The following is a 21,238-nucleotide window of genomic DNA, read 5'->3' as shown; positions in this document are numbered from 1 at the left end:
ACTGCTACACCACCGTGACAGAAGCAGTATTGGATAAGACACCTTGGGAAAACATACTTCACTGAGTGGTGTCATGGGATCTTTAACATTGATCAGACAAAATAGACCTGAGTCCTATTTCTCACACTACAAGCTGGGTGAAGAGATTGTACTTTTAAATACCTGCATTGACACTAAGATGATTAAAATTCCATATTTATTATGTTGAACTTTAGAGCTGGACTGAAAGTTCATAGGGCGCACACCCACATGCCCCGCCTGCACCACACCCTACCCACACCACACGACCCACACCATGCCCCACTGACGGCCATGCCACACCTGCAGCCACACACCACCACCCTCCCCAGCAAGGTCCCAAATACCAAGTCGCCCCATGCCATGTCTCCACTCCCACACCACGCACCCCCCCCCCCCACACCACGACCTCTCCATATCATACCCCCCACCACGCGCCCCTCCCCACACTACAACCCCCCCCACCCCATACCTTCACCCACACAGTACAACCCCCCCACACCACACCCCCTCCACCTACAGACTACAATCATCTCCCACATCAAGCCCCCCCATGCCATGCCTCCACCCACACACCACAACACCCCCACACCATCCCCCTCTGCACCACACCTCCACCCACACACCACAACCCCCCCACATTATCCCCCACTGCACCACGCCTCTACCCACACACTATAGCTACCCCCGTCAAGCCATCCCATGTCACGCCTACACCTACACACCACAGCCCCACCCCACACTAAGCCCTCCCAACACCATGCCCACACCATGCCCCCCACAAACTACACAAAGACACGTACAGAATTCCATTCCATTAAGCACTAACCCATGTTCAGTGCTTGCTGAAATTGGCCTGTTGAATGTTTTTATGTGGTATCTATAGTGTAGTAATTCCAAAAGATGCATCACAGCGATGTTTGGGATGTTAGAAACAACAAGAGGCTGTTCAGCCCTTTGAGTCTGCTCCACCATTCTGTGCAATTATGCTGAATGTTAATCTGTGCTGGCCCCATTTCCCTTGATGTTATTAGTATCTATCAATCTCTCGTTTTCCGTATTTGGCTTGTTCAGTGACTGCTCTCTGGTGCAGAGAATTTCCCTGAATTACCACCCAGTCTAAGTGAGGAAGTACCTGCTCAGCTCCGTCTCCAAATAAAGGGCCAGCCACATAAGGCTATGGTCCCTAGTCCTAGTCGCATGGTTTTATCAATATCAATAAAATATGACTTGGCCACATCCAGAGATACTGGGGGAAGATAAACAAAAGTTTTCGAAAAGTGAGAGGTTTGAAAGAGGACCTTAAAGGTGAAGAGAGAGCTGGTGAGCTGTAAGGAGGGAATTCCAGAGGTTAGGGCCCTTTCAGTCATACAGCACCGAAACAGACCCTTCGGGGGTCCAACCAGTCCATGCTGACCAAACTAAAATGGCCAGCACTTGGCCCAAACCTTTCCTATTCGTAAATTTATTGAAATGACTTTTAATGAAACTACCCACATCGAACACTTCCTCTGGCAGTTCATTCCACATACGAACCACTCTCTGCATGAAAAAGTTGCCTCTTAGGTCATTTTTAAATCTTTCACCCCTCACCTTAAAAATATGCCTCCTCGTTTTGAACTCCTCCACCCGAGGGAAAAGAGCCTTCTCATTCATTTTATCCGTGCCCCTCATGATTTTATAAACCTCAGTAAGGCCCAGCCCCCTTGAATGAATGGTTGTCAGTAATGAAATGAATAAAGATTGAGGATGCTGATGAGACCAGGCCATGGACTCTTGTGCGGCTCGAGAGATTTATAAAACGGGAATGTGGCAGGTTGTGCTCTGTGCTGGCGCCAATGGACTGGTCAGCCCTCGCATTTTGCTGCTTTCATGAGATGCACTAACGATGCCCCTTTTTATCGCCATCCCAGGGGCCAGTGCTTAAATTTAACAGTAACCAACGATACGCCTCAAATGCTGTCACTGCCGCCATTATGCGAGAGATTGCTAACCGTGTGGATGTCCCACTCCAGGTAAGACTGCTCCCTAACTCTTCCCGCACCTACCCTCCAATTTCCTGCCTGAGGTCTGACAGACAGTGAAAGATGTTGTGGAAATTTGAAATTCATTCCCCATAAAACTAGGGATGCTGGAGGGAGATGGGAACTGATTAAACTGTTCATATTGAAAACAGCGGGTGTTTTTTTTGACTGAGGGAAGTGGAACCAATCAACATCCTGAGCATGACCATCAACGAAAAACTTCATGGAATTGACCACATCAATACTTTAACTACAGAATCAGTTCAGAGGCGAGGCATTCTGTCTTGAGTAGCTTGCCTTCTAAATCCATGTTGTGATGCCTTTTGTAATTTTTTCTTCGGGGTTGTTGGGGGGGGGGGGGGGGGGGGTGTCTTTGCCTCAGGGTAGAGGATCATGAAAGAGGACCTTAAAGGTGAAGAGAGAGCTGGTGAGCTGTAAGGAGGGAATTCCAGAGGTTAGGGCCCTTTCAGTCATACAGCACCGAAACAGACCCTTCGGGGGTCCAACCAGTCCATGCTGACCAAACTAAAATGGCCAGCAGTTCTATCAGGTTGACATTTTTTTTTCCTTTTGAAGGCTCAAAAGCTCTTTTTTTTTGCTGTGAGTCATTTCTAAGAAATCTGAGTTACATGAAGAGCACGGTGGCACAGTGGTTAGCACTGTTGCCTCACAGCGCCAGAGACCTGGGTTCAATTCCCGCCTCAGGCGACTGACTATGTGGAGTTTGCACATTCACCCCGTGTCTGCGAGGGATTCCTCCGGGTGCTCCGGTTTCCTCCCACAGCCCAAAAATGTGCATGCCAGGTGAATTGGCCATGCTAAATTGCCCGCAGTGTTAGGTGAAGGGGTAAACTGTAGGGGAATGGGTCTGGGTGGGTTGCGCTTCGGCGAGTCAGTGTGGACTTGTTGGGCCGAAGGGCTTGTTTCCACACTGTAAGTAATCTAATTTAATCTAAAGAAACAAGCTACCTGGTGAGATCATCACTGAAGTGTTTCTGAAGTTGCACTTTAACAAACCAGAGAAAGAGAGGCCAGAGACAGGTTCAGTTCAGAAGAAAAGATACTGATCAGCAGATGTGTCCTCTAGCAGCCATAAAGTAACTGAAAAAAGATTGTTTTATTTTAACCTGAGGGCTATCATGTATTACAGAGTGAGATGGAGATAATCACATAAAATATAGGATTAGAAGTAGGCTAGTCTGCCCATCAAGTGGGCCGCCACATCCGGTGAATGTGTCAAATGTCAAAGAAAGGAAACATTTGCAACCTCACCAGTTGCATAAGAAATTAGAGCAAAGACAGGAGTTATACTTCACTGGGGTTGATTATCTGTAAAGGCTGTTGCTTGTAAAAGGGATCTATCTGGTTGCAACTTTTGATAAGATCTTTCCAATTTGACTTATGTTTTTGTTTCTTTTATATAATAAACTTACACCATTTTATTAAAAGTACATTAGCAGCCCTTGTGATAGTATAGGGGAAAGTGTAGACTGCAGATGCTGGAGATCAGAGTCAAAAAGTGTGGTGCTGGAAAAGCACAGCAGGTCAGGCAGCATCCGAGGAGCAGGAGAGTCGACAACTCGGGCATAAGCCCTTCATCACACATTCCTGATGAAGGGCTTATGCCCGAAACATTGATTCTCCTGCTCCTCGGATGCTGCCTGACCTGCTGTGCTTTTCCAGCACCACACTTTTTGACTTGTGACAGTATGTTGAGTGATGGACAGCCATGGTAAATAAATTGCAAAAAAAAATCTTATCAAGCAAGGTTTCAGTCTGTGCTCTGACATGTCCAGTACTGCCATCAGTTGGAACCGTAACGACTCAAGTCAGACATGTGCTGAAATACTTTCAACTTACCTAAATGATAACAACATTCAGAAAGCTTGACACCATCCAGGTACCTACTTCATCAGTACCACCTACAATACTTCAAGCATTTAACCCTCCGACAGTAACACACAGTGTAATAGTGTGTCACATCTAAAACAAGCACTACATAACTTCCTATGGCTCCTTCAACACTACCTTCCAAATCTCAGGCCTCTATCATCTAAATGTATGAGGTAGCAAGGACAGGGGCACACCGTCATCTGAAAAATCCCATCCAAACTGGGTACCGTCCTTATTTGAAACAATAATGCTGTTCTTATACAGTCGCTCGGTCAAAATCCTTGGTAACTATGCTATGGGCATAACTATTCCTCACCATCACCAACACGGACGGCAGCAGTTCAAGAAAGTGGCTCACCACTACCTTGGGAGAAGGTGAGGACTGCAGATGTTGGAAAGTCAGAGTCCAAAAGTGTGGCACTGGAAAAGCACAGCCGGTCAGGCGGCATCCTAGAGGCAGGAGAGTCGATGTTTCGGGTATAAGCCCTTCGTCAGGACATTCCTGATGAAGAGCTTATGCCCGAAACGTCGACTCGTCTATTCCACTTTCTCGAGGGTAATTTGAGGTGAAATACTGTGACCTGTCCAATGACAATTACATCTCCTGGATGAATAAATATGTCTTTGTTTTATAGCTACTGACCCCTTCTAACCCTGAACGATTCTATTAAATCACCACTGCGTTTCAGTAATCCTCGCTTCTGCACAGATCACTCGACCTTAATCTCAATGACGTTTAAACAACTTCCAAATCAAATTCCTTTCAGGATGTCATGGTGAGGAATGACAGTCCCTGTGGTACTACCATCGGACCAATCCTCGCCTCTGGCCTTGGGCTGAAGGTATTGGACATGGGTTCCCCACAGTTGGCCATGCACTCTATCCGAGAGATGTGTTGTACATCGAGTGTATTGCAAACCATCACATTATTCAAGGTAAGTGCCACCCTGCTCCCTGGTGAGCACTGAGGAGGTTAAATACTCGAAGTGTCAGTGATATACAAATAGTGCTGTTTATAGTCACAGCCAGTTTGGTTAACCTGTTTGGTTACTTTGTCCTCACTGTGTCAGTGTCACCTTGTAACTGCGCGGCAGTGAATGGCTTGGCTTTACTTACACATTCTGTATGCTGTCAAGGTTCTGTACTTGCTACATTTTGTCAGAGATAACACCAGATTTTATCAGTGGGCTTTCGCTGCTGTTGTGGCCTCCAGTTTAAACCTGCAGACTGGGCTTGCTGTAGTTTGGAGGGGCTCTTTTTCATAGATTCCCTACAGTATGGAAACAGGGCATTTGGCCCAACTAGTCCACACCAACCCTCTGAAGAGTAACCCACCCAAACCCATTTCCCTACATTACTCTACGTTTATCCCTGACTAATGTGCCTAACCTACACATCCCTGATCACGATGGGCAGTTTAGCGTGGCCAATTCACCTAACCTGCTCATCTTTGGACTGTGGGAGGAAACCGGAGAATCCAGAGGAAGTCCACTCAGACACGGGGAGAATGTGCAAACTCCGCACAGACAGTGCCCAAGGCAGGAATCAAACCTGGGTCCCTGGCGCAGTGAGACAGCAGTGCTAACCACTGAGCCACTGTGCTGCCCTCCATGGAAGTAGACTCATTTTGCAGAGAGCCTAACCTTCCCTCCATCTCGTTGGCTGACACAGTGGTTGGCAGATACGGTGATAAACACAGACCCTTGTCCAAGAGAGAATCCCCAAACAGGGGGACACGTCATAGAATTTAGACCCAGGTTTCTGTGAAATTGAGGCAACTAACTGCAGTTAAGATGCGCTATGTTCCTGATGACATTGATGGTGAGGGTTCCAATACCCCTGCCCCTCCCCCACTCCCCCAGTTTAATTCCATTTTGACATCGTGACAGCTTGCATTTGCATAGCATCTTAAATGTGCTGAAATATCCCTGTGGGTCTACACAACAGAGAACATGTGATACCAAACCAGGTAGAACCCGGTGACCAAAAACATCGTAAACGATGCAGGTTTTGAGAAGTGTTTATAGAACGAGAGCAAGGGAAAGGTAGCCTCAGGCGACTGTCTGTGTGGAGTTTGCACATTCTCCCCGTGTCTGCGTGGGGTCCCTCCGGGTGCTCCGGTTAGTTCCCACAGTCCAAAGATGTGCAGGTTGGGGTGGATTGGCCATGGGAAATTGCCTGTAGAGTTCAGGGATGTGTAGGTGAGGTGCATTAGTTAAGGGCAAAAATGTAGAGTTATAGGTTCGGGGAATGGGTCTGAGTGGGCTACTCTTCAGAGGGTCAGTGTTGGGCCGAAGGGTCTGTTTCCACACTGTAGGGATTCTATGATTCTATACAGAGAACAAGTAATGCTGGAAATCACAACGGGTCATCCATGGAGTCTAGATGATTCTTCATCAGAGCTGACATATGGAGGGGATGTTTATGCTGCCACACCCACAGCAGTTCTTCTTAAAGATTAGATTTAGATTTTTAGATGTAGAGCCAACGCAGACATGATGGGCTGAATGGCCTCCTTGTATCATGGAATGATTCTGTGTGTGCAATGCTCATGGAGGGTTGTAGGGAATCAGTATGTTTAATTTCCTTTCCTCATGAATGCTCAGTGGTTAGCACTGCTGCCTCACAGCACCAAGGTTCCAGGTTCGATTCCAGCCTCAGGCGACTGACTGTGTGGAGTTTGCACGTTCTCCCCGTGTCTGCGTGGGTTTTCTCTGGGTGCTCCGGTTTCCTCCCACAGTCCAAAGCTGTGCAGGTCAGGTGAATTTACCACGCTAAATTGCCCGTAGTGTTAGGTGCATTAGTCAGAGGGAAATGGGTCTGGGTGGGTTACTCTTCGGAGGTCAGTGTGGACTGGTTGGGCCTGATTCCACATTGTAGGGGAATCTAATCTAATCTAAACCCAGCCCAGCTCTGAGCTGGTTGTGTCCATGGTGCTGTGTGTCAGTGTTGTTCTGTGGAAGCTGCATACATGATACCCACCAGACGGTGGCAGTAACACTCAGTCTCACTAAGATTGTTTATCTTGAGTTAATTGGACAAAGCCAAGCGTCTGACTGATTTATCAAATGCCAAACAGTGCAAACCACAGCTCCCTGGAAACAAGAGTCCACACATGGTGGTCACCTCCTGGAAAAGCAGCGGAGGACCACCGACTTCAGGGGGTCTGAGGAAACGTTTGCTCCAGGGCGTGGCCCTAACGCTGTACCCCCACTCTCTGAAAATCAGTGCAGCAAAGGCACAGCAAGAGGCCACTGTCTGTGGCAGTGCTCCTTCATCACTTGGTGTCCCATTGCCTAATCCTTGGAGTTTGGGCCAGAATTGGACATGAAAATTCTTTGATTTCTCCTGGTGGGGGCAAGTCCAGCATGGGGAGGAAAGACGTGCATTTATATAGCACCTTTTACCACCCAAGGATGACCCACAGCACTTTGCAACCAGAGAAGTCATTTTTTTTTCAATAAGACTGTAATCACGGTCGTAATGTAAGAGATAGGGTAGTGAATTTGCACACAGCAAGATCCCAAACAAACACACAAATGGGACAATTAGCAGATTAATTCTTTATTTAAGTGGTTTTGGTTGAAAGATGAATATTAACCAGGGGAGTGGTGAGAAGTTTGTCTGGACCTCAAGGCTGTACCGTGGGATTTGCCGATAGAGGTTTAGTATCTCAAGAAATGCATAATTGTTACACTGGGAGTAGAAACCTGGATTGAGTGCCTCTGTCTCTGGATTGCGACTTGAGCGCGCTTCACCCGAGTGACTGAACTACAGTTAACTGTAACTCAACAGTTTGTCAGAAGTCACATGACACCAGGTCATAGTCCACCAGGTACAGTTGAAATCGCAAGCTTTCAGAGCACTGATTTCAAATAAACCTGTTGGACTATACCCTGGTGTCATGTGATTTTTGAGTTTGCCCCCCCCCTCCAGCCCAACACCAGCACCTCCACATCCTAGCAGATTGTCACCTCATCAGTAGTGTTCTCATTACGCTAACCCGTGATTGTGGTTGTTTGTTAGTACAAAACTTGAATCTTGCTGAAAAGAGAGACATATCATCGAACCTTTTTGCCTTTACACTCATCAGGACAAATCCAAGAATGTCAAAATTCAAATGGTCCCAGTCAATACTTTCTCCCCACCCCCACCCTCCTCTAGCTTATCTCTCCACGCTTCAGGCTCACTGCCTTTATTCCTGATGAAGGGCTTTTTGCCCGAAATGTCGATTTCGAAGCTACTTGGATGCTGCCTAAACTGCTGTGCTCTTCCAGCACCACTAATCCAGAACCCAGTCAATTTATACTGAGCCAGAAAGAATGATTGGCAGGTTGACCTGGAAGAACAAAATATCTCAAAAGTTTACGCAAGAGTTGAATGCAGAGTCATGCAGCACAGAAACAGACCCTATGGTCCAACCAGTCCATGCTGACCATTATGGATACACCCATATGGTAATGTAGCCATTCTCAGCAAGGGGAGGCAATGGCCTCGTGGTATTATCTCTGAACCGTTAATCCAAAGACTCAAATAATAACATGGGTACCCAGGTTTGAATCCCACCGTGGCAGGTGGTGGAGTTGGAATTCAATTTTAAAAATTAATAGTTTACTGATGACCATGAAACCATGGTCAATGGTTGGAAAAACCCCATCTGGTCCACTGATGTCCTTGAGGGAAGGAAACTGCCATCCTTACCTGGTCTGGCCTCCATGTGACTCCAGACTCACAACAATGAGGTTGACTCTTATCTTGACAACTAGGGATGGGCAATAAATGCTGACCTAGCCAGCAACGCCCTCATCCTGTGAATGAATATAAAAAAACCCAGAATATGTTCAGTCTCCCTTCTTTCCTGAATTACCCAGGAGTGGTGGGGGGGGGGGGGTGGTTACCAAGGCTTCAGTTCCCATTGCTTTCTCTATGGCAATGCCTCTGATAGCCAATCCACACACTTCTCCCATGCAACATAAATTGTTGTAACTGTCTGGAATTGGACACTCTTGGGTTTGTCCCTGATGAGTTTGTGATGAAAAGCTTCAGCAATATTCAACCCTTCAGCACTTTACGATGGCGGGGTGGCGGGGGGGGAAGTTGGAGGGCTCCTTCCTTTACTACATGGTGCATTTCATCTCTGTTTAATCCTAGGGTTTCTTTGACCTCTTCCCGTCTGTGATCAGCAACATGACGGTTGACTGAGCTCAGCGGCTTCGTTGCTCCAGGAGGGTCAGAGGGCTGTCTGGCAGTACACAGGGTCTTTGGCCTGGACACCTCGAGCACAGTGGGTCAAACGCACACCCCCACCGCATGAAACCCTCTGAAGGACAGTAACCTTTAAGTATGCAACTTTCTTTAATCAACCAAAATTTGAAAACAATTGATAACTCGCTAGTTGATATTTCACAGCAACGAAATGATGTGTTCGACTCAGTGACTCTCCTGCTATTCCTAAACGTTTTTGCACTTGGAGTTTTGGGAGTCTTGTTCCAACCTTATCCAGTTGTGTATTTAGAAAGCTTAGCCTGGTGATGTCTCTACACGGCCTGCTACAGGACAGACTCATGCAGCATCGTAGGTAACTTGTTCCCACACATGTTGACAGACTCGGACTCTCATACACACCTGCAGCACTCCCAGTCATGTCAGCAGAGAGCAGCATCAGACAGATGTAACACTGGCATTTTCCCAATTCTCTCAGGACTCTCAATGGACAAATGCAGTTAACATTACCACATTAATCTCTCTCAGCTAAATACAGCTGCCTCTCTGGCATCATACCCAGATAACGTAAGGCAGGATGTTTGAAGGTAGTCAGTGTCTTGCCAGTACAACGATGATTCACGCTTCACTCTGTTACGGGTCGACAAGAGATTTTCTGCAGTGCATGGGGCTTTGGTAATTAACTCCACCTGAAAATCTTATCTCTGATACAAGCAAGATGGGCTGAATGGTCTCCAGCACTCTGACTTCAATCCCAGGAACAATGATCAACACTGCTCTGGAAGATTCTCAGATATAGAGACACACCCAGGTACAGACTGAAGGAAACTTATCACTTTTTCTGACTATGAAATCACCTGCATGTCTCTTTAAAATAGATCACATTTAAAAGAATAAACATTAGAAATCAAAGTTGATCTTGGATGCAAAATCTTACTTATTCTCACTGTGATACAAATGCTCCTGAAAGTGCTTGAGATGAAGGCACTATATAAGTGCAAGTTATCATTGTAAAAAAAGCAAGGTTCCAGTTCACAAGAATGTACAAATCAGGAGCAGGAGTAGTCATTCTGTGTGGCCCTTTGAACCTGTTCCGTCATTCAGTAAGATCATGGCTGATCTACCTGTAACTCAAACCCACGTTTCCACCTCTGGGTTGAGTAGTTCAGTGTACCACCATCTCCCTTACTCCTGTAGTGGTTCAAGAAGGCATCTCACTTTTCTAAGGCAGTTAGAGATGGGCACGAAACACTGGCCTGGCCACATTCCATGAATGGGTTTTTCAAAAACAAAGGAATTGCCTCCTGTTCAATGCAGTACTGGGTTTACCACCCCAGGTTTTATATTGGTGAAGGTATCCTTCAAACATGACAAATTATGGGGAAGGCAACAGCCCCGTGGTGTTATCGCTGGATTGTTTCTCCTGAGACTTAGCTAAAGTTCTGGGGACCCAGAATCCCATCACAGCAGATGATGGAATTTGCATTCAATAAAGAATCTGGAATTAAGGGTCTAACTGATGACTGTTGTTGATTGTTGGTAAAACCCATCTGGTCCCATTAGTAGAGAGAAGAAGGTTGAGAGGTGACTTAATTGAGACATATAAGATAACCAAAGGGTTAGATAGGGTGGGCAGGGAGAGCCTTTTTCCTTGGATGGTGATGGCCAGCACAAGGGGACATATCTATAAATTGGGGGGTGATAGATATAGGACAGACGTCAGAGGTAGTTTCTTTACTCAGACTAGTAAGGGTGTGGAATGCCCTGCCTGCAACAGTAGTGGACTTGCCAACTTTAAGGGCATTTAAGTGGTCATTGGATAGACATATGGATGATAATGGAATAGTGTAGGATACATGGGCTTCAGATTGATTCCACAGCTTGGCGCAACATCGAGGGCCAAAGGACCTGTACTGCGCTGTTATGTTCTATGTTTACTAATGTCTTTTAGGGAAGGAAACTGCCATCCTTACCTGGGTTTGGCCTACATGTGACTCCAGACCCACAGCGATGTGGTTGACTCTTAACTGCCCTCTGGGTAATTAGGGATGGGCAATAAATGCTGGTTTGGCCCATGACATCAATGTCCTATAAAGGAGTAAAAGAAAACTATTTTTTCAGGCTGGCCATCTGTCTCAACTCTCTATTCCTCACAGACTAAGTGTAGAAATGTTGGACCAGAAGTACAGAAGAGTTTTGATTGGTAGTCTATACAATTAAATCACCTCAGCTGAGACATCAGCAAGAACAGTGACAGGAGAACTTACATAGATTCACAATACGAAGCCTTTGCTGTTGCAAAGCAGGTATAAGGTAAGGTCGAATGAAGGTCAGACTCTGAATCACACTGGTCCCTCCATGTCTCCGTTGGATGGACCCGCAGTAACCACTTGTGGCCAAGTGAATGGAGATTGGAGCAAGTCCAAGAGGCAGCACCCTGTGTTCCTGGCCATTTGCACATTTCTCCATTCCCATCACTCCACCATTGCTTGCTGTGCCTGGCTCCTAAACTCTGGAATTCCTTTCCAAAGCTCTCTGTCTGGATGCCTCTCTTTACTCCTTTTAAGAGGCTTCTCCAAGTGCTACCTCTTTGACCAAGCTTTAGCTCACCTCACATTCTCACTGCTCCTGATCTACAAGCCACACCCAATCTCTACAATCCTGCAAAACAAGAGAGAGAGAGAGCGTCTACTTAAATGTTGTCAAAACAGACCTCGTATCAACCCAGAGCTGGCCAGTCAAACATTCCACCAGCTAAGTGAGACTCTGGAATATGTTGAGCACGCTCTGTACCTTTTGCAATAATCTCTGGTAAGGCCGCCATTCACAAGGAGATCTAACACTGCCAGCGTAGCCGTCTACACACTACAACACGGTGTTTGACAACAACGATCTCCACAAGCCCGCACAATTCCTGGTGTACAGGGCAGTCATTTCCATCACCCTGCCATATTGCAGTGAGGCCTGGATTGTGAATCAGTGACACACAGGCAGCTGTAACATCCCACCAGCAACGCCTCGACAGCATCTTCCAGAATCAGTGGAGGATTATCAAACACCTGCATCCTTCTTGAAGCATTCAGGCAACACTCTTGCAGCATCAGGATAGGTCACTGTATCCGGGTGGTTGAAAAGGCAGCTCCTGCCATCTTGTGATTTCTCAGTCTGAAATGCATTCCACGGGAGATCAAGGAAAACACCCCAAAGACAGTCTTTGAAACCTTCCTTGAAGGAAGACATCATCGACATTAATGAGTGAGAGGAGCTTGTTGCCAATCATTCAAATATAGCTGATAATGGGCAGCACAGTGGCACAGTGGTTAGCACTGCTGCCTCACAGCGCCAGAGACCCGGGTTCAATTCCTGCCTCAGGTGACTGACTGTGTGGAGTTTGCACGTTCTCCCCGTGTCTGCGTGGGTTTCCTCCGGGTGCTCCGGTTTCCTCCCACAGTCCAAAAATGTGCAGGCCAGGTGAATTGGCCATGCTAAATTGCCCGTAGTGTTAGGTGAAGGGGTAAATGCAGGGGAATGGGTCTGGGTGGGTTGCGCTTCGGCGGGTCAGTGTGGACTTGTTGGGCCGAAGGGCCTGTTTCCACACTGTAAGTAATCTTAAAAAAAACTTGTCCATCAGCCTTCATCAGGCTTTGCATTTAATGTCTTAATAAAGAGGCAGAGTGAAAAAAGACCTAGGCGCAGGAGGAGGCCGTTCAGCCCTTCAAGTCTGTTCTGCCATTCAATACAATCACGGCTGACCTCAGCTCAGCCTCAACTCCACTCTCCTGCTCCCACTCTCCTTAACCCTTCAACCTGTTACTAATTAAAAATGCTCCTTAAATTTACTCCATGCCCCAGTATCTACTACACTCTGGGGGAGTGAGTTCCACAGATTCACGATTCTTTGAGAGAAGTAATTCCTCCTCAGCTCCATTTAATCCTAAAATGGTGCCCTCTCTTTCTACATTGCTCCACGTTAAGAGTGTTTCCTCTCAACATCTACTCTGTCAATCCACTTTAGCATCTTATTGACCTCAATTAGATTTCCTCTCCTAAACTCCAGAGAGTATTGGCCTAAACTGCTCGATCTCTCTGCATAAGACAAACCCCTCACCTCTGCAATCGATTGAATGAACCTGTTCTGAGCTGCCTCCAATGCACCTACATCCATTGGGGCAGCACAGTGGCTCAGTGGTTAGCACAGCTGCCTCAGTGCACCAGCGACCCAGGTTCAATTCCCGCCTCGGGCAACTGACTGTGTGGAGTTTGCACGTTCTCCCCGTGTCTGCGTGGGTTTCCTCCGGGTGCTCCGGTTTCTTCCTACAATCCAAAGATGTGCAGGTCAGGTGAATTGGCTATGCTAAATTGCCCTAGTGTTAGGTGTATTAGTCAGGGGTGAATGTAGGGGAATGGGTCTGGGTGGGTTGCTCTTCAGAGGGTCGATGTGGACTTGTTGGGACAAAGGGACTGTTTCCATACTGTAGGGAACCTAATATAATCATATCCCTTCTCAAGGGGACCAAAATTGTACACAAAACTCCAAGTGTGGTCTCACTAATGCTTTGTAGCAGCACTTTCATATTCTGTGCTTTTAGCAATGAATGCCAAAACTCCATTTGCCTTCCTTATTGCCTGCAGTACCTGCAGACCAGTTTTCAGTGATACATCCGCAAGGACACCCAGATCCCACTGCACTGATGCATTCCGAATGTGAAGCTTCTCTCCATTCAGATAATAAGTTGGCTTTCTATTCCTCTGACCACACTGGATAATCTCACACTTCTTCACAATAAGCTTCATCTGCCACATTTTGGCCCATTCTCCTAATCTATCTATGTCTCTTTGTACGTTTCTTATTTCTCCATCACCACTTACTTTCCCACCTACTTTAGTCTCATCTGCAAATTTGACGATGGTGCACTTTATCCCCACATCCAGGTCATTAAGGTGGCTTGTAAATGGTTGACGGGGAGCAAGTGAGGACTGCAGATGCTGGAGATCAGAGTCGAGAGTGCGGTGCTGGAAAAGTACAGCAGGTCAGGCAGCATCTGAGGAGCAGGAAAATTGACATTTCGGGCATAAGCCCCTCATTCCTAGAAGCATGGCATTCCAACTGGAACTCTATCAACAAACACATCGAGTTAGACCCCATCTACCACCCCCTGAGAAAAGGAACAGGAAGTGACTTCACCGCAGGAAACGACATCATCAACCCAAAGAAACCCAAGCATATAAATAGAAAGCAGGAATTTTCAGCATTGCTAAACCTGAGGCCCACTGAAGATGTTACCTAGTAAGGTAACAAAACATCTGGAAATGAACCTTGCAGCTCAGCGAGCAAACCTACATCCAAAACCTCAACCTGAGCTACAAATCTTCTCAAAAACCGCTGTAACCATATTGCTGTGAGTCTGGAGTCACATGGAAATCAGACCAGGTGGGGACAGCAGATCCCTTTCCTGAAAGCATTGACGAACCTGATAAGTTTTTACAACAAGCAGCAGTTGCCATGGTCACAGACACTGACAGCAGCTTTCAATTCCAGATTCCTTAATTAAATTTAACTGCCACCAGCTGCTGTTGTGGGATTTGAGCCCACATCCCATCCCAGAGACCTCATCTAATGACATAGAGGACGCAGAAACTAGGGGCAGGAGTAGGCCATTTGGCCCTTCAAGCCTGTTCTGTCATTCACTATGGTCATGGCTGTTCCTTTTTCTGGACACTATATTCCCGCTTTCTCCCCATACCTCTGTAAAATCTGAAAATGTGTTGATCCCTGTTTCAATGTGCTCCATGACCTGGCCTCCACAGCTTTCTGTGTCGGAGAATTCCACTGGTTGACTACATCCTGAGTGAAGGATTCTTTCATCATCCCCATTCTATCCCCTGTATGCTGAGACTGTGTCGCCTGGTTCGAGACTCCCCTGTCAGGGGAAAAGCATCCTCCCCACATCTAGTCTGTCCAGCCCTGTTAGAATTTTATATATTTCAGTCAGACCCTTCCTCATCCTTTTAAGCTCTTGTGAATATAGGCCCAGTTGAACAGAAACAAAAAAATCCAGAAATTACTGGCATGTCTGGCAGTATCTGTTAACGTTTCGAGTTGAGTGACCCTTCCACAGAACAGTTGAACACACCTGTCTTCATAGGACCAGCCTGCCATCCCTGGTATCAGAAGTAGACAGGCAGGAGACATAGAATGGTTAGACCTGAAACGTTGGCCTCTCCACCTCCTGACGCTGCCTGCCTTGCTGTGTTCCTCTCCCCCCTGATGCTGCCTGCCTTGCTGTGTTCCTCTCCCCCCTGATGCTGCCTGCCTTGCTGTGTCCCTCTCCCTCCTGATGCTGCCTGCCTTGCTGTGTCCCTCTCCCTCCTGATGCTGCCTGCCTAGCTGTGTTCCCCCAGCCTCCTGATGCTGCCTGCCTTGCTGTGTTCCTCTCCCTCCTGATGCTGCCTGCCTTGCTGTGTTCCCCTCTCCCTCCTGATGCTGCCTGCCTTGCTGTGTCCCTCTCCCTCCTGATACTGCCTGCCTTGCTGTGTTCCTCTCCCTCCTGATACTGCCTGCCTTGCTGTGTCCCTCTCCCTCCTGACGCTGCCTGCCGTGCTGTGTTCTCCCAGCCTCCTGCCTGTCAACATTGGATTCCAGCATCTGCAGGGTTTGTTTTGTGTCTCCATCCCTGGTATCTGCCCAGAGAACCTCCACTTCACTTCCTCTTTTGCATTCCTGATGAAGGGCTTTTGCCTGAAATGTTGATTTTCCTGCTCCTCGGATGCTGCCTGACGCGCTGTGCTTTTCCAGCCCCACGCTAATCTTGACTCCAGTCTCTGTCTATAGCAAGTCCACCCTCTCAGGAAGGAGATCAGAAGTACACATAATGCTCCAGGTATGGTCTCACCATGGCCCTGGGTAACTGCCGTAAGGCATCCCTACTTCTTAACTGGAAATAAAATTTCAATTTAAAGTCCATTTCAGAACTTTTCAAATTGAAAGTAGCAGATTTGTGCATGCTCACCATTTCCTTTCCTCATCAATGCTTTTCTCCTTTCTAACACACCTTAAAACCTGCTCTATTGATCAATCCTTTCAGTCACTTCACATAACATATAGACTGTTATGGTACAAGTAAATGTGGACAATCAATACTCAACTTCCTTCACCTGTTATTCCTGCCTGAGACATAGTTGGACGAAGCTGACCTTGGAAGACAACAAATGTTAGCCTAAAATGGCTGCTGTCCTCCCCTAATCAGATTTAGCCAATCTCATGAAACCATCAGAAAACAAGTTTGAAGTTAACATCTCTATTAAAAGACTGAAACTCAGATCTACATCTCGTCATGGATTCACGTCTTTCAAGAATTTTTTGTAAGGTGGAGGCTGTTCCCAGAGAGGCTCATTTGATTTTATTAAATGCAACTTCAGACCTTTCTTGGAAATATATCCAGATTCCTGCCTCACAGCGCTGGGACCCAAGTTTGATTCCAGCCTTGGGTGAATGGAGTTTGCTCATTCTCCCCGTGTCTGCGTGGGTTTCCTCTCACAATCCAAAGATGTGCAGGTCAGGTGAATTAGCCATGCTAAATTGCCCTGTAGTATTCAGGGATGTGTAGGTTAGGTGCATTAGTCAGGGGTAGATGTAGAGTAATAGAGCAGGGGAATGGGTCTGGGTGGGTTACTCTTTGGAGGGTTGGTGTGAACTTGTTGGGCCAAATGGCTCGTTTCCACACTGTAGGGATTCTATGCCCAGTCATTACAAACACATGTTCACGATATATAAACGCAGCTGAACATTTCAAGCTGGTTTTAATTCCTATCTGTTCAAATCTCCTGTGGCAAAATAAGGGAATAAATCAGCTGGCTTGGAAAGACAATAGAACGAGACTCCGGAATATGCACTGAACTATTTCTCAACAGCAGATTTGGAACAGCATTGCCGAGCAAGGATTAATGAGTTTGAAAACATGAACTGGAAGACAATCTCTTGCTCCCTGCCTTTCTCTTCATGAATTTCAGAAATCAATACCTGGTGAAGAAAATCCTTGGAGAACCAACAATCCAGCAAAAAACTCAAGGATATCTTCAAAATTCATCACTGCTGATGAAACAAGACAGTAGCTAAACTGTCATTCACACAACTCAAGGACTCAAAGAACTTTAAACTGCAATTCATCTATCTTCCTCTATGTACTGGGGTATATTTTAAAGCTTATTACTTGCATTCATGTGTATGAATGACTTTTTCCAGGATTGATAGGTAATAAAATTCCTTTGTTTTTACCAAACCTTATAATCTAGTTATTTCATTTTGATCGAATCGATAATGTTTTAAATGCAATGTGATAGCTGTGTGCCAAAGAGAAAATAAAAAATATTTATAGCAACCGACCAAGAGGGGATTTGATTCCTTGCTTGGTCGTAATAGCATGTGACATTTACTCTGTAATACCCTGTGAAGTGCTTTGGAAACTTTTATGATGTTTACAGGTGGAAAAAGGGAAAGTGATGGACTAGTGTTATTATCACTGCACTGTCAATCTGGAGACCCAGACTATGTTCTGGGGACCCGGGGTTTGCATCCTGTCATGGCAGATGGTGGAATTTGCATTTAATAAAGAATCTGGAATTAAGGGTCTGCTGATGACCACGAAGCTATTGATGATTTTTGGTAAACCCTATCTGCGTCACGAATATCCTTCAGGGTTGGGAACTGCCATCCTTACCTGGTCTGACCTACATGTGACTCCAGACCACAGCTAGGTGATTGGCTCTTAACTGCCCTCTCGGCAATGAGGGATGGGCAATAACTGCTGGCCTAGTTCGTGATGCCCTCATCCTGTGAATGATTTTTTTTAGAAGTTGCTTAAAAAATCTTTCAAATATACAAATTTAGATTTTTTTTAAGATTACTTACAGTGTGGAAACAGGCCCTTCAGCCCAACAAGTCCACACCGACCCACCATCCACCCAGACCCATTCCCCTACATTTACCCCTTCATCTAACACTACGGGCAATTTAGCATGGCCAATTCACCTAACCTGCACATTTTTTGATTGTGGGAGGAAACTGGAGCACCCGGAGGAAACCCACGCAGACACGGGGAGAGTGTGCAAACTCCACACAGAGAGTCGCTTGAGATGGGAATTGAACCCGGGTCCCTGGCGCTGTGAGGCAGCAGTGCTAACCACTGTGCCACCCATGTGATATCGGGGTAGATAAGCTCAGTTGGCTGGATGATTGGTTTACAATGCAGGGTGATCCTAACTGTATAAGTTCAATTCCCACACATGCTGAGGTTACCATCGAGGACTCTCCTTCTCAATCTCTGCCTGTGCCTGAGACATGGTGACCCTCAGGTTGAACCACCACCAGTTGTCTCTCTCTAGTGAGAGAGCAGGGCTTTGATAACATTATCTTTAAGACCAGTATATAAACACAGCACCTGAATCCACAATTAATATTACACAAATACAGAGGGAGTCTGACAAATGGTTTGGTTAAGACTGTGGTGATGACCATTATTATGAAGAAGAGGCATACTGGACTCAAAACGTTAACTCTGTTTCTATATCCACAGACCTGCTAAGTTTCTCCAGCAATCTCTGACTGTATTTCACTCTTCAGCATTCTTGTTTTCTAATCTGAATTGGCTTTGTGTGTAAGAAGGAGGTTTGTACAGATGTGAATTAGATGCCAGTTTTGAATGCAGGGCTGTCTGGTTACCTGTTATGAGGATGTGTGTATGAGAGATTGGTTGTGTGTTTGTGTGTGGAAGTGATTGTGTGTTTGTGTATGGAAGTGATTGTGTGTGTGTGTGTGTGTGTGTGGAAGTGATTGTGTGTGTGTGGAAGTGATTGTGTGTTTGTGTATGGAAGTGATTGTGTGTGTGTGTGTGTGTGTGGAAGTGATTGTGTGTGTGTGGAAGTGATTGTGTGTGTGTGTGTGTGTGTGTGTGGAAGTGATTGTGTGTGTGTGGAAGTGATTGTGTGTTTGTGTATGGAAGTGATTGTGTGTGTGTGTGTGTGTGTGTGTGGAAGTGATTGTGTGTGTGTGGAAGTGATTGTGTGTGTTTGTGTGTGGAAGTGATTGTGTGTTTCTGTCAGTGTGTTTCAATGTCTTGGTGTGTGTGTTTTTGTCAGTGTGTGTATGTCTCTGTGTGTTGTATGTGTTTCTGTCAGTGTATGTCTGTTTCTGTGTGTGTGTGTTTCTGTCAGTGTGTGTATGTCTCTGTGTGTGTTTGTATGTGTTTCTGTCAGTGTATGTCTATGTCTGTGTGTGTGTTTCTGTCAGTGTGTATGTATGTGTGTGTATGTGTTTCTGTCAGTGTGTGTCTATGTCTGTGTGTGTGTGTTTGTGTGTGGAAGTGATTGTATGTGTGGAAGTGATTGTGTTTGTGTGTGGAAGTGATTGTGTGTGGAAGTGATTGTGTTTGTGTGTGGAAGTGATTGTGTGTGTGTGGAAGTGATTGTGTGTGGAAGTGATTGTGTGTTTGTGTGTGGAAGTGCTTGTGTGTGTGTGTGTGGAAGTGATTGTGTGTGTTTGTGTGCGGAAGTGATTGTGTGTGGAAGTGATTGTGTTTGTGTGTGGAAGTGATTGTGTGTGTAAGTGATTGTGTGTGTGTTTTTGTGTGGAAGTGATTGTGTGTGAAAGTGATTGTGTGTGGATGTGATTGTGTGTGAAAGTGATTGTGTGTGTGTTTGTGTGTGGAAGTGATTGTGTGTGTGGAAGTGATTGTGTATTTGTGTGTGGAAGTGCTTGTGTGTGTGTGTGTGGAAGTGATTGTGTGTGTTTGTGTGTGGAAGTGATTGTGTGTGTGTGTTTGTGTGTGGAAGTGATTGTGTGTGGAAGTGATTATGTGTGGAGGTGATTGTGTGTAGAAGTGATTGTGTATGTGTGATTGTGTGTGGAAGTGATTGTGTGTGGAAGTGATTGTGTGTGGAAGTGATTGCATGTGTGTGATTGTGTGTGGAAGTGATTGTGTGTGTGTTTGTGTGTGGAAGTGATTGTGTGTGGAAGTGCTTTGTGTTTGTAAGTGATTGTGTGTGGAGATGATTGTGTGTGGAAGTGATTGTGTGTGCGTTTGTGTTTGGAGGTGCTTGTGTGTGTGTTTGTGTGTGGAAGTGATAGTGTGTGGAAGTGATTGTGTGTGGAAGTGATTGTGTGTGTGTGTGGAAGTGATTGTGTGTGGAAGTGATTGTATGTGTGTTTGTGTGTGGAAGTGCTTGTGTGTGTGTTTCTGTGTGGAAGGGATTGTGTGTGTAAGTGATTGTGTGTGTGTTTGTGCATGTAAGTGATTGTGTGTGTGTTTTTGTGTGGAAGTGATTGTCTGTGAAAGTGATTGTGTGTGGATGTGATTGTGTGTGAAAGTGATTGTGTGTGTGTTTGTGTGGAAGTGATTGTGTGTGAAAGTGATTGTGTGTGTTTGTGTGTGGAAGTGATTGTGTGGAAGTGATTGTGTGTGTGTTTTTGTGTGGAAGTGATTGTGTGTGAAAGTGATTGTGTGTGTTTGTGTGTGGAAGTGATTGTGTGGAAGTGATTGTGTGTGTGTTTTTGTGTGGAAGTGATTGTGTGTGAAAGTGATTGTGTGTGGATGTGATTGTGTGTGAAAGTGATTGTGTGTGTGTTTGTGTGGAAGTGATTGTGTGTGTGGAAGTGATTGTGTGTTTGTGTGTGGAAGTGCTTGTGTGTGTGTGTGTGGAAGTGATTGTGTGTGTTTGTGGAAGTGATTGTGTGTGTAAGTGATTATGTGTGGAGGTGATTGTGTGTAGAAGTGATTGTGTATGTGTGATTGTGTGTGGAAGTGATTGTGTGTGGAAGTGATTGCATGTGTGTGATTGTGTGTGGAAGTGATTGTGTGTGTGGAAGTGATTGTGTGTGTGTTTGTGTGTGGAAGTGATTGTGTGTGGAAGTGCTTTATGTTTGTAAGTGATTGTGTGTGGAGATGATTGTGTGTGGAAGTGATTGTGTGTGTGTTTGTGTGTGGAAGTGATTGTGTGTGTGTGGAAGTGATTGTGTGTGTTTGTGTGTGGAAGTGATTGTGTGTGTAAGTGATTATGTGTGGAGGTGATTGTGTGTAGAAGTGATT

At 45.9% G+C, this 21,238-nt stretch overlaps 1 protein-coding gene across 7 annotated transcripts in view; it reads left to right on the top strand.

Moving 5' to 3' along the window:
- dnpep (aspartyl aminopeptidase) overlaps nucleotides 1–10,075 on the top strand; it is a 95,880-nt gene extending 85,805 nt beyond the window's left edge. For all 7 annotated transcript variants that reach the window (XM_072579974.1, XM_072579977.1, XM_072579976.1 and 4 more), the window contains 3 exons: nucleotides 1,932–2,033; nucleotides 4,703–4,870; nucleotides 9,087–10,075. In XM_072579974.1, the coding sequence (XP_072436075.1) occupies nucleotides 1,932–2,033; nucleotides 4,703–4,870; nucleotides 9,087–9,137 (321 nt within the window). In that variant the 3' untranslated portion in view covers nucleotides 9,138–10,075. The remainder of the gene's footprint in view (nucleotides 1–1,931; nucleotides 2,034–4,702; nucleotides 4,871–9,086) is intronic.
- Nucleotides 10,076–21,238: the final 11,163 nt, after the last annotated feature.

This window comes from Chiloscyllium punctatum, chromosome 10 (assembly GCF_047496795.1).
Source record: "Chiloscyllium punctatum isolate Juve2018m chromosome 10, sChiPun1.3, whole genome shotgun sequence".
NCBI lineage: Eukaryota > Metazoa > Chordata > Chondrichthyes > Orectolobiformes > Hemiscylliidae > Chiloscyllium > Chiloscyllium punctatum.
This window is presented reverse-complemented; position numbering and strand designations above follow the sequence as displayed.